The following is a 13,436-nucleotide window of genomic DNA, read 5'->3' as shown; positions in this document are numbered from 1 at the left end:
AAAAGGATTGTAGCTGGATGTGGTAGTTTATGCCTCTAATCGCAGCCCTCTGGATTATGAGGCAGGAGGATCCTAAGTTTGAGACCAGTCTGGGCTATATGGTGAGTTCCCATCTGAAGAAAAGAATTGGAGCAGGGTCTCAAATTGGAGCAGGTGCACATCTATGATCGTGTGGAACTCTTCACAACAGCTGAGAATTTGCATAAACAACCTATAGTACACATGCACAATGGAACAACATTTGACCTTAAAAAGGAGAAAATGTTGTCACATACTACAATAAGGATGAACCTTGAAGGCACCACGCTGAAAGAAGCAAGCCAGGCATCCAAATGCAATGTGGACTCCATTCATACAGAATATCTGAAGTGCTGGGATTCATAGGAACAGGAAATAGAATGGTGGGTTGACCAGATTTAGGGGAAGGAGAAGTTGCTAAATACGTTGATAGTCAAATTTGGATGATGAAAACTTTTGGAAATTTACTTTGCTACCGTGTGAGAATATTTAACACTACAGAAGTATACACCTCAATAAATGGTATGTTATGTGCTTCATATCACAAGTAGATAAACACAATGATAAATAAAAAGGGAGAAAGAAGAGAAAGGGAAGAAGAAGGAGAGGGAGAGGAAGAGGAAGAGGGGAGGAGGAGATCCTGTCTGGCTCTGTCTTCCTTGAAATTTTTTCACTTTGGGAAGTAACCTAAGCTCTCAGACTCAGTTCCTCATTTAATGCTGTGTGTGTGTGTGTGTGTGTGTGTGTGTGTGTGTGTGTGTGTGTGTGCACATGCATACTGGTCCTGAAACTTGAACCCAGGCCTGGACATAGTCCCTTGAGTAAAATTTCCTCAAAGCTAGCATTCTACCACTTGAGCCACAGCTTTACCTCCAGCTTTTTGGTAGTTGCTTGGAGATAAAAGCCTCACAAAAGCCGGGTGCTGGTGGCTCACGCCTGTAATCCTAGCTACTCAGGAGGCTGAGATCTGAGGATCGCGGTTCAAAGCCAGCCCGGGCAGGAGAGACCGTGAGACTCCTATCTCCAATAAACCACCAGAAAACTGGAAGTGGCGCTGTAGCTCAAGTGGTAGAGTGCTCGCCTTGAGCTGAAGAGCTGAGGAACAGCGCCCAGGCCCAGAGTTCAAGCCCCACGACTGACAAAAAAAAAAAAAGCCTCACAAACTTTCTTGCAAGGACTGGCTTTGAATCACAATCCTCAGATGTCAGCTTCCTGAATAGTGAACATTACCCTTGTGATTACCGCCAGTGCCTGGCTCCTCATTTCTTTCTGAGGGTGGTTAAAAATTCAAATAAGCTGGTAGGTGTGAACATTCTTCACAAGCCAGGTAGAGCTGTAAAGATGGAAACCATTATTATCAGCAAGGAAAAGAGAGAGGGGTCACCTCTGAAGAGCAGCCTGCCTCTGAACATGGTCTTTCAGTGGTTTCTTGCAGGTTGCTTCAGGGTTTGGAAGGTCACATGGGGACCAAAGAGAAGGCAGAGAAGAACCATACATCAAGGGTCAAAAAGGCGTTTGCTGGTGACTGAGGACCCTGCAAGGTCCTCACAGCCATGAGAGGGTGACAGGAATAAAACCTTAATCCCATCACAACCCCCTAGATGCCACCACATCTTACAGCCCATCCAATCCAGAAGCAAGAATTACAGCTAACCAATCTAGAAGTAAGAATGATCGCCCAACCAATCCAGAAGCAAGAACTCCAACCCAACCAATCTAGAAGCAAGAATTACAGCCCAGCCAATCCAGAAGCAAGAATTACAACCCAACCAATTCAGAAGCACAAAAAAGAAACCAGTCCTTCTTATTGGACAGCCTCCTACCCCAAAGCTTCCCTCTCTTTGCATACTCCCACCCTCTTATCTACAAACATTGCAGACCCACAGTAAATAACTTATGTCTCCATTCTCTAAATTTTCTTTATAAAAATACAAAGACTTAACCTTAGCCACTACCTGGCTTTGCTTTTGGAAGTAATGGAAACTTGCTCCAAGACCAGGCCCTTTCTCTGGCTAGCATTTGTTCACAGTTCAATCAACCCTTTTATTTCAGCCTCAAGAGTTTGGGTTTAAACATTTTCAATTTGTCAAATTTAAGCCTTGCTAAAAGCAGCAGCTGCAACCGCATCGACTGAATTTATAGTACGTATTAGCTTAAATGCTATCCAACCCTCCAGGTTTCTCTAGGTAGATGACCACAGAAGCCATGTGCACTGGTCATGTGACAGGTCACCATGTCCCAGGTCATGTGACACGAGCATGTGACTCAGCTTCTGAATCCCCAGTGTCCCTTCTGTAACCGTGCTTAAGATAGAACCAGCCTCCGATTGCTGCTTAAGATAGAACCAGCCTCTGATTGCTGTGAGGACTGGGTGAATTATTCATCTAACAAGGTTCACACTGTGGCTGGCACCTTATTTTTCCAGATGAGTGTTAGTACTTAAGACTGTGATGTAAAGAAAGTGGTGCTTTGTAGAGTAACACTGTAATAGGCAAATGCTTACGCTGCTTTTCAGCTTTCATCTGTGAACAAACATGCTTACAAACCACTCGGCTTGGTTTTGTGTAGCACGTAAAAATAGTAGTCATAAATTTAAATAATAATAACAGTGAATGACCACCTCATTCAGGCTTGTAATTGTATAAACCATTCTAAGGTCTAACATAGCATTTTCCCATAGAAAATACTTATGTACTTTATTTTATTATTTATTTGCTATTTTTACTTCCCCCTCATGTTACATTTTCATGTCACACCTGTTTCTTCATTTCTTGTTCATTAACTAAACATGATGATGTAAATCAATTAAAAATGTCATCTGGAATTCTTCTTCTTAATTAAAATGTATGCCACAGAGCTGGGCATAAAGCAATACACCCATAAGTTCAGTACTTGCGAGGCTCTGGCAGGTATATCACGAGTTTAGACAAAGCCAGCCTGGCTGGAAGGGGTGACATTGTCCAAAAAGAAATGCACTCTTTATCTGACTTATGTAACTATAACACCTCTGTACCTTTATAATAACAATTTAATTTTTTAATGAGACTCTGTCTCAAAAAAAGAAGTGTATTCAATAAATAAAGCAGGGTGTTATATATTGATGTGGAGAGTTCATACAGATATAATGATGACTAAAAGGGAAAAAGAGGAGAAGGAGAGAGGGTGTAAAAGGAAAAAGAAGATGAGAGAAAGAAGGAGGAAAGGAGAGAGAAAATAAGGAAAAAAAGAGATGGAAGGAGGGAAGGAATGCAGGAGAGAAGGAGGGAGGGAAGAGAGAGATAAACAAGCTCTGGAAGAAACCCTCTGACATCCTTGTCAGGGAGGACGGAGACAGTACTGAGGGATCTGTGGAAGACAGAGGATGAGTAGTGAAAACCATGGCTTACTTTGATTTATTTTTGCCCTTGATACTTTGCATATTGTATAATTTTAGGATCATCATGGGGGACGGGAGTAAACGGAATGATGGAAATATTATTTTATCCTTAATTAATCAACTCATCTAAATTCTCTCTCCTCCTCCTCCTCCTCCTCCTCCCCCTCCCCCTCCCCCACCCCCACCCCCTCCCCCTCCTCCCCCTCCCCCTCCCCCTCCCCCCTCCTCCCCCTCCCCCTCGCCCTTCCCCTCTTCCTCCTCCTCCTCCCTCATCATTTGGGCTGTTGTTTTTTTTTTTTTTTTTTTTTTTTTTTTTTTTTTTTTCAGTTATGGATTTGTTTAATCAAAGAAATAGAATGGTATGTTAACAGCTACAGTCAAGCAAATCTGCTTTTATACATATTAATAACAAATGTTAACTTGGATGTTTTCAATAGTAATTATGTTCCTAGCTTAATGCAGATCTGTTTTCTTGATTTTTTTTTCTTTTTTTTTTTTTTTACTTTTTTTTTTTTTTTTATTGTAAAGCTACTATACAGAGGGTCACAGTTACATGAGTGAGGTTATGAGTACACTTCCTCTTGAACATTGTTACCCCCTCCATTGTTTTCCCCCTACCATCCCCTCCCTCCCTCCCTTCCCCGAGGTTCTTTTTTTTTTTTTTTTTTTTGATTGTGATTAAATGATTACATAATTTCAAAGTCACAAGTTCATTCTAACTTCCCTGGAGTAAATTGTCTACCACAGTCTGTAATATATAACAGTGTTCACATGTTATATACCATATTTGTGATCAGCAGCATGAGGATATTTAGTAGTGGTTCAACCAGATGAGCGGGAGTTCTTTGTTTCTTAAGTCCTGTTAGTTTTGTCGTATCACTAACCTTTTGGATTTAGCATCCACTTATGAGGGAGACCATGTACCGTTTGTCTCTTCGTTCTTGGCTTACCTCGCTCAACATGATTCCTTCTAGCTCCATCCATTTCCCTGCAAATGCCATTATTTTGTCATTTCTAATGGCTGCATAATATTCCATTGTGTATAGATACCACAATTTTTGGATCCATTCATCTGTGGTGGGGCACCTAGGTTGTTTCCATATCCTAGCTATTGCGAACAGTGCTGCAATAAACATGGAGGTGCACGTGTCCTTGTATATTGGTTCCTGTTGTTCAGGGTAGATGCCTAGAAGTGGTATGACTGGGTCGTAAGGGAGGTCAATCTTTAGCTTTCTAAGGACCCTCCAGACTGCTTTCCAAAGTGGTTGTATAAGTGTACATTCCCACCAGCAGTGTAATAGGGTTCCTCTTTCTCCACATCCCCTCCAGCATTTGTCGTTGGCTGATTTGTGGATGTGGGACATTCTGACTGGGGTAAGGTGGTATCTCAGGGTTGTCTTTATTTGCATTTCCTTCACCACCAGGGATGATGAACATTTCCTCATGTGTTTCTTTGCCATTTTTATTTCTTCATTTGAGAAGTCCCTCTTTAGTTCCCTTGCCCATTTAGTAATTGGTTTGTTAGGTTTGGGAGGGATTAGTTTCTTGAGTTCCCTGTATATACAGGATGTTAACCCCTTGTCTGATATATTGCTGGTAAATATTTTTTCCCAATTAGTTGGTTGTCTTTCTAGCTTAGTTGCGATAGATTTAGCTGTGCAGAAGCTTTTTATTTTAAGGTAGTCCCATTTGTCGAGTCTCTCTCCAACTTGTTGTGACCCTGGGACTCTGTTCAGGAAGTTCCTTCCTGTGCCTATTAGTTCAAGTGTCTCTCCTACTCTGTCCTGCAGTAGTTTCAGAGATTCAGGTTTAATGTTAAGGTCTTTAATCCATTTTGAGTTGATGTTGGTGCATGGTGATAGGCTGGGGTCCACTTTTAGTTTTCTGCATGTGGCTGCCCAGTTTTCCCAGCACCAGCGGTTGAAGAGGCTGTGTTTCTTCCATTGTATGTCTTTGGCTCCTTTGTCGAATATCAGCTGGCTGTAGGCCTGTGGATTTATATCTGGATCTTCTATTCTGTTCCATTGGTCTTCGGGTCTGTTTTTGTGCCAGTACCATGCTGTCTTTGTGATTATAGCTCTGTAGTAGAGTTTGAAGTTCGGCATGGATAGCCCTCCCATATTGTCTTTATCCCCTAGAATTGTTTTGGCTATTCTAGGTCTTTTGTTGTTCCATATAAATTTTTGGACTGTTTTCTGTATTTCAGTGATGTACGTCATTGGGATTTTAATAGGAATTGCATTGAATTTGTATATTAGTTTTGGAAGTATCACCATCTTTACTATATTAAGTCGGCCTATCCAGGAGCATGGGAGGTCTTTCCATTTCCTAGTGTCTTCTGCAATTTCTTTCTTTAACTTTTTATAGTTCTCATTAAATAGTTCTTTTACATCTTTGGTTAGGTTAATTCCTAAATATTTTATTTTTTGGGAGGTTATTGTGAATGGGGTTGCTCCCTTTATTTCCCTCTCTTCCTGTGCGTTATCAGTGTATAGGAAGGCAACTGATTTTTGTGGGTTTATTTTGTATCCTGCTATTTTGCCGAAGTGACTTATGATTTCTAAAAGTTTGGGGATGGAGTTTTTGGGATCGTGGAGGTATAGTATCATGTCGTCTGCAAAAAGGGATAGTTTCACTTCTTCTTTCCCTATGCGGATCCCTTTAATGTCTTTTTCTTGCCTTATTGCCCTGGCTAAGGGTTCTAGGACTATGTTGAAGAGGAGTGGAGACAGTGGACATCCTTGCCTTGTTCCTGTTTTTAGGAGGATTGGTTGTAGCTTTTCCCCATTAAGTATAATATTGGCTATTGGTCTGTCATAAATGGCTTTTATTGTTTTTAGAAATGTTCCTTCTATTCCTATTTTCTCCAGAGCTTTTAGCATGAATGAATGTTGAATTTTATCAAAGGCCTTTTCTGCATCTGTGGCGATAATCATGTGATTCTTGACCTTGGCTCTGTTGATATGCTGGATTACATTTATTGACTTACGTATGTTAAACCATCCCTGTGTCTCTGGGATGAAGCCTACCTGATCATAGTGTATTATTTTTTTTATGTGTTTCTGGATTCTGTTAGCTAGAATCTTGTTAAGGATCTTTGCATCTGTGTTCATCAAGGAGATTGGCCTGTAATTCTCCTTTTTGGTTGGGTCTTTGCCTGGTTTGGGGATGAGTGTGATATTGGCTTCGTAGAATGAGTTTGGGATAGCTCCCTCCTTCTCTGTTTCTCTGAAGAGCTTGAGGAGTATGGGTATTAGTTCTTCTTTAAAGGTCTTATAGAATTCTGCTGTGAATCCATCTGGTCCTGGGCTTTTTTTTGTTGGAAGACTTTTGATAGCTTCCTGTATCTCATTATAGGATATTGGCTTATTTAATTGGTTAACTTCTTCTTTGCTCAGTTTGGGTAACTTGTATTTCTCTAAAAATGCATCCATTTCCGCCAGATTTTCTTCCTTTAGAGAGTATAGCTTTTGAAAGTAGTCTGTTAGAATTGTTTGGATATCTTGGGTACGTGTTGTGATGTTTCCCGTGGCATCCCTAATCCTATTAATATGGGTTTCCTCTCTTCTTTTTTTAATTAATCTTGCCAACGGGCCGTCAATTTTGTTTATTTTTTCAAAGAACCAGCTTTTTGTTTGGTTTATTTTGGTTATGGTTTTCTGATTTTCTAATTGGTTAATCTCTGCTCTCAATTTGGTTATCTGGCTTCGTCTAGTAGCTTTAGGTCCCATTTTTTCTTGTTTTTCTAGCTGTTTTAGTTGCAACATGAGATTATTTACTTGGTCTGTCTCCATTCTCTTGATGTGGGCACTGAGGGCAATAAATTTGCCCCTCAGGACTGCTTTTGCTGTGTCCCACAAGTTTCTTTGTGAGGTGTTTTCATTTTCATTGAGTTCTAGGAAATGCTTTATTTCTTCTCGGATCTCTTCTGTTACCCAGGCCTTGTTAAGGAGTGTGCTGTTCAATTTCCATGTATTAGAGAAATTTCTGCGGTATGCTTTGTTATTGAGAGCTAGCTTGATTCCACTGTGGTCAGATAGGATACAGGGGATTATGTCGATCCCTTTGTATTTGCTTAAGTTCCTTGAATGAACTATGATATGGTCTATTTTGGAGAAAGTTCCATGAGCTGCTGAGAAGAATGTGTACTGTGTTGTTTTAGGGTGAAATACTCGGTAGATGTCAGTTAATTCCGCTTGAAGTATGGCCTCACTTAATTCGGTAGCTTCTTTGCCAATCCTCTGGTTGGTAGACCTGTCCTTTGGTGAGAGTGGCGTGTTAAAGTCTCCTAGTATTATCGTATTGGGATCTATTTTATTCTGTAAGTTTGAGAGCATTTGTTTAACATATCTGGGTGCACCGATATTTGGGGCATATAAGTTGATGATGGTTATATCCTCCTCTTGGATTGTTCCCTTTATTAATATGTAATGTCCGTCCTTGTCTTTCTGTACTGATTTTAATGAAAAGTTTATTTTGTCAGATATCAGGATAGCTACACCTGCTTTCTTATTGGGGGAATTTGATTGGTAGATCCTTTTCCACCCCTTCACTCTGAGTTTGTTTGTATGTTTGGCTGAGAGGTGGGTCTCCTGAAGGCAACAGATGGATGGGTCTTGTTTTCTGATCCAGTCCTCAGTTCGTTTTCTTTTAATTGGCGAATTCAGCCCATTTATATTAAGAGAAAGTATAGAGAGATGCATTGTTGTCCCTGCCATTCCGTTTTCCTAAGTTTTTCTTCTTTCCTTTCCTCCTGTGCTTGCTCAGTTAGACTTTGAGTAATGCCTGTTTGGGGCAGGTCCCAGTTCCTGGTTGCTTTCTTCAGGTTGTGTCCCCCCTCTTAGAATTCTTTGTAATGCTGGCTTAATGTTTATGTATTCATTTAGTTTTTCTTTGCTATTAAAAGTTTTCAGTTCTCCATCGAATGTGAATGCTAGCTTTGCCGGGTATATCAGTCTGGGTTGGCAGTTATTGGCTCTCAGGGCTCGTATGGTGCTTTCCCAGGCTTTTCTTGCATTCATTGTTTGTGTGGAGAGATCTGCAGTGATTCTAATTTTTTTCCCGTTGTAGTATAGCTCCTTCTTCATTTTTGCTGCATGCAGGATTGTTTCCTTATTATTCAGATCCATCATTGTTACTATTATGTGCCTAGAAGTGTTTCTCCTGGGATCTTGCTTGTTGGGTGTTCGATAAGCTTTTGTGATGTAGTTAAGATGGTCGTTTTTGAGGTGGGGAAAATTTTCATTGACTATCTTGTTAAATAGGTGTTGCATTCCCTTGCTCTGGAATTCCTCACCTTCGTCCACTCCGATTATGCGAAGGTTAAATTTTTTAGCATTATCTGCTTGCTCTTGAATTTCCCTTTGGTTTAATTTGAGTGATTTTTCCATATCTGTCACTTTTTGGTCCAGTTGGTGTATTCTGTCTTCTGTATCTGACACTCTACCTTCCATTTCATTCACTCTGTTGACCGTGGCTTCTATTGTGGTTTGCATGATGGAAATGGATCCCTTTATGGATTCAATGTTGGTTCTCAGAGTACTGATCTCACCTCTCAATGAGGTGATATCAGTATGCATTACCTCTAATTTGGCGTTTATCTCACTTCTTACTGAGGTTTGTGCAGCTTCTATTTTTGCATCCAATTTTTGTTTGATATCCTGTATATCTTTTGATAGTTCATCCTTGTGCTCTTTCAATTTCTGATCCATTTCTCGCTTTATTTCTTGAGTCATTGCCTCCAGCAACCCTTGGATGTAGTTTTTGTCTTCCATTCCTGCTTTGCTCCCACTGGGGCTCTCCCCTGCGTGGCTGCTGGCTTTTGAGGTGAGCTTGCTGTCCTGGGTAGTGGTAAACCTTGTGATTTTTCTCTGTGATTTTCGCATGGGGGTTCAGGAGACTGCTCTTCAATCTTGTTTTGGTGTGTCTGTCTTTGCTTGGTTGCTGATTCTCTATTGGTAGAGAGAGTCTGTGTCTGATCTGGATTCTGTTGGGAGCCTATTTCCAGCTGCTATTCACTTAGGATTCTCAGCTCTCTGCTGTAGCAATTCCCGCCTTTGGAAGGGTTGAGCAGCCTAGACTGCTTGTGTTTGCTCCTGCGGGTGCTCTTGGGAAGATCAGATGCTCTGGATGCACTCTCCCAAATACTGGAGTCTGCTATGGGCTCCTGATGTGTTTTTGTTTGTTTTGGGCTGGTTGTGGGCTTGAACTCTAGGTTTGGGTGCTGTCCCTCAGCTCTTCAGCTCAGGGCTGGCACCCTACCATTTGAGCCACAGCCCCACTTCTGACCCTTTTTGCTTTGTTCAGGCGCCGGTCCCCTGGCCTGGTTCCGGCCCCAGCCTGGAGCGCGCTCGTTAGGCCTGTGCTAATGTGTATACCACCTTGGTTATGCAGCCTGGAGGACACAGTTCAAATTTCTTCTACTGTTGGTAGTCTTGACCCAGGGGCACTGTTCCTGGCTTGAGCATTTAAGCTCCCTTCCCGGGGCGCTCTTGCTCTGGCCTGGCCAGCAGAGTGTGCTCCACCGGCTGGTGGGGCTCTCGAACAGTTCCCAGTTTTAGTGGGTCCTGTGGTCCGGGTGTTGGGGTAGGGAGTCTAGGTCAGGGTCTGGGGATTCCCTCCAGCTCTGGTCTCCCTTGATGGATTCCCTGTCCCCTGATGGGTACTCACCCTGTAGGTCGTCAGTTGTTGTTGCAGTCCGTCAGTTGTTGTTGCAGTCCGAGTTCAGTTGGGGTGGTTGCGGGCTGGGTTGGGCGGCCCCCCGCCGGGTCGTTGCGATCGCGACAGGTCCCTTTGTGGCGCTGCTGGTGCCGGGCGGCTTTGGCGGGATGGAGCCTCTCCGCTCCGGTGGAGAGTGATGGGTGGGGTGGGATCCTCCTGGAGACTCCCGGCTGGTAGGTTTCTCTGTTCCTGGCGATCTGCTGTTCTGCAATCCGGTACCTGGTGATCTGCAAGCAGCCCCCTGTGTCTCTGTGGCTCCGGCAGCCCCTGCCGGGCCGGCTGGCCGGCGGCTTGGCGCACTGCCGCGCGGCCAGTAAAGGTTGGGGGAGGGGTCTTCGCTCTTCTCTGTTCTGAAATTCTTCTTTTCCTCTCTTTCTTTTTTTGTTATTTTCCACCTCTGGTTTTTCTCTGAGTGTTCGTCTTTTTGTTGTTGTCGGTCTCTTGGGGAGATTAAAGGTTGGAACTCGAACTCTCTTTTTGGTTGGAGAGAGCTGTGGCGTTTCCCTACTGCCCCGTCGCCATCTTGAGAACTCCCCCTGGGCTGTTGTTTTAATTAATAGCCCCGAGATGGGGGCAGGGTGTGGGGGGCAGGTCTTATTTTAGGGTCCTGGCTATGTTTCTTTGTCTGCTCTATTTCGCATCTCCAGGCGGCCTTGCGAGCCTCCATAGTGGCTCAGGACTGTGCAGTGGCCTCGGCCATCGTCTTCTTGATGGACAGGTTCCTGTATGGACTCGATGTTTCTGGAAAACTCCTGCAGGTGGCCAAGGGCCTGCATAAGCTGCAGCCAGCCACACCCATCGCCCCTCAGGTGGTTATTCGCCAGGCCAGGATATCCGTCAACTCAGGTAGGCTGTGTTCTGTGTCCTGGGTCGTCTGGTCCTCATCTGCCCCTGGCTGCAGAGCTACTTGAACTCTGCAGGCGCCCAAGGGCACTGGGGCCTGCGTGCCACCTCTGCCCCGCGTCTCTCCCGCCGCGCCAGCCTTTGCACCCGCCTCTCTGCCGGCACAAAGGCCCTGGCATAAAGGGTTTCAGAGCCAAAAGCAGGGAAGAAAATTGTGAAAGGGTGTGGAAAATACTAATTGGAGCTTTTGTCCCCTAACAAATCTATCCTGCTGCTTTCAAACAGGGGTATCTGAATTGCTATACTTCTGACCAAGAGCCTTTAAAAAGCAGATTAGAATTCTAGTATTTTCTCTTAGCTCTCCTGTCTTCTTTCTGTAGGGCCACTTGACTAAGCTAACAATGAAGCTAACAAACCCACTGAAGCAATTTGAGGGTTGGTATTTTTTTTTTTCCTTGTCATTCACAACACCGGTACAGTACCTGATTAGGTCTGAAAGTATCTTTTTCTTTCCCTCCTGTCACATTGAATGAGATGAAAAATGAGGCTGACAGTCTAACTTAAGATGGAGAGCTGAAAGTAGGGGGCTTCGAGGGGAGAGGGGGCCGGTGATGTGTCACAGCCAAGTCCACCTGCAAAGAATTCCAGAATTACTTAAATCACCAGTACCCATTGGATTTAGAAATGCAGCCTGCTTTGCTGTTCTCATTTCCAGAAGTAAAGGCCTCTTCCCACTCCCAAACACAAAACTGAAGCTCTTTTTTCTATTGCTTGATGTTAGTTACTGCTATTATTTTAATATTCTGGTCTGTAAGACGTTAAATGTTCTTCATTTCCTTTGAAAAGGAGTGTAGCGACTACACTGAGCTGCTGAATAAAGAGAGGAAGACACAGAAAGAAAAAGACATGGAAAGCCGGGTGCCGGTGGCTCACGCCTGTAATCCTAGCTACTTAGGAGGCTGAGCTCTGAGGATCACGGTTCAAAGCTAGCCTGGGCAGGAAAGTCCATGAAACTCTTATCTCCAATAAACAACAGAAAACAGGAAGTGGTGCTGTAGCTCAAATGGTAGAGTGCTAGCCTTGAGCTGAAGAGCTGAGAGACAGTGCCCAGGCCCAGAATTCAAGCCCCATGACCAACATGAAAGAAAGAAAGAAAGAAGAAAGAAAGAAAGAAAGAAAGAAAGAAAGAAAGAAAGAAAGAAAGAAAGAAAGAAAGAAAGAAAGAAAGAAAGAAAGAAAAGAAAGAAAGAAAGAAAGAAAAGAAAAGAAAGAAAAGAAAGGAAAGGAAGGAAGGAAAGAAAGAAAGGAAGGAAGGAAGGAAGGAAGGAAGGAAGGAAGGAAGGAAGGAAGGAAGGAAGGAAAAGGACATGGAAAAAATGGGTTTGTGAAAGCTTTTTACTGTTTAGGCCCCAGACTGGGACTTAAACTCAATACCTGATGCTTTACAGGCAAGCACTCTACCAACTGAGCCATAGCTCCAAACCTGGAAATTATCTTAAGAGCCCAAGTTCACTTCCTTTTAGGTTCTTGCGAATGCGTATCAATTGTTCTCATGTCTTAGTATTGGCTTTTCTAGTGCAACTCCAGAGACAGAATTGAACTGAGAAAGAAAATATTTTGTTCCAGATGTTCCTGAGAGCAGCAAAGATGTTTGAGGCATGAAGTAACCTAACAACAAATGCACCTGGTGGTGTCGGAGGACAATGGCATAAGAGACAAATTCTAGGGGTGACACAGATGAGGGCTGCAGCACCATGGTGGGCTAGTGTTGGTTTTGAGCAAGAATTTGAAGCCAGGTTCACACTTGTCATCCTCACTACTCAGGAGTCTGAGATTTGAGAGATTAAGGTTCAAAACTAACCCAGGCAGGAAAGTCTGTTAGACTCTTCTCTCCAATTAACCAGCAAAAAATAGTCAGAAGTGGAGGTGTGGCTCAAGTGGTAGAGCAGAAATCTAAAGAAGAGCACAAGGCTCTGGGTTTAAGCCCCAGCACTGGCACAAACACAAAGAAAGAAGAACGTGGACCACAATCACTGTATTTTCACACCACTAAATGCACTTGCTCAGATTCTTTCCCTCCTGTCTCCAGCCAAGATGGTAGAGTGTTTTTCCCTCTGAGAAGGAGCAAGCCACAGTATCATCAGGAATGGTGAGGTCCTCTGCTCACAGCACCATGCTGAAAGGCACAGGTCCCGATTCTCATGTCCCAACAGTTGGAGCTCTTCACAAGTATCCCAGCCTCAGAGTTAAGTCTTCCATATGTAAACTGCTGTCCAAAAATCTTATCTAGAGCCTCCAAGTAGATTCAGAGAGGGAGGAGAGGATGGGGACCATGGGAGGAAGCATGAGGGTATAGGAAGAGGTTACATGGAAATAGGGGCTCCATCTCAGCCTTTGGAAGCCTTGAAGTAGAGAGAGGAAGTGTATTAGAAAGCGTCAGGAGGAGCGTTCATGGTAAAAGAAGAGGGCAGTCCATCTC

At 43.3% G+C, this 13,436-nt stretch overlaps 1 protein-coding gene across 3 annotated transcripts in view; it reads left to right on the top strand.

The window, feature by feature from the left end:
- Positions 1-13,436, top strand: part of Alpk1 (alpha kinase 1) — an 86,088-nt gene that overhangs the window by 37,168 nt on the left and 35,484 nt on the right. For all 3 annotated transcript variants that reach the window (XM_042697608.1, XM_042697606.1, XM_042697607.1), the window contains exon 5: positions 10,762-10,960. In XM_042697608.1, the coding sequence (XP_042553542.1) occupies positions 10,762-10,960 (199 nt within the window). The remainder of the gene's footprint in view (positions 1-10,761; positions 10,961-13,436) is intronic.

The sequence above is a fragment of the Dipodomys spectabilis genome, unplaced genomic scaffold, assembly GCF_019054845.1.
Source record: "Dipodomys spectabilis isolate Male_0828 unplaced genomic scaffold, ASM1905484v1 ptg000225l, whole genome shotgun sequence".
Taxonomy (NCBI): Eukaryota; Metazoa; Chordata; class Mammalia; order Rodentia; family Heteromyidae; genus Dipodomys; species Dipodomys spectabilis.
This window is presented reverse-complemented; position numbering and strand designations above follow the sequence as displayed.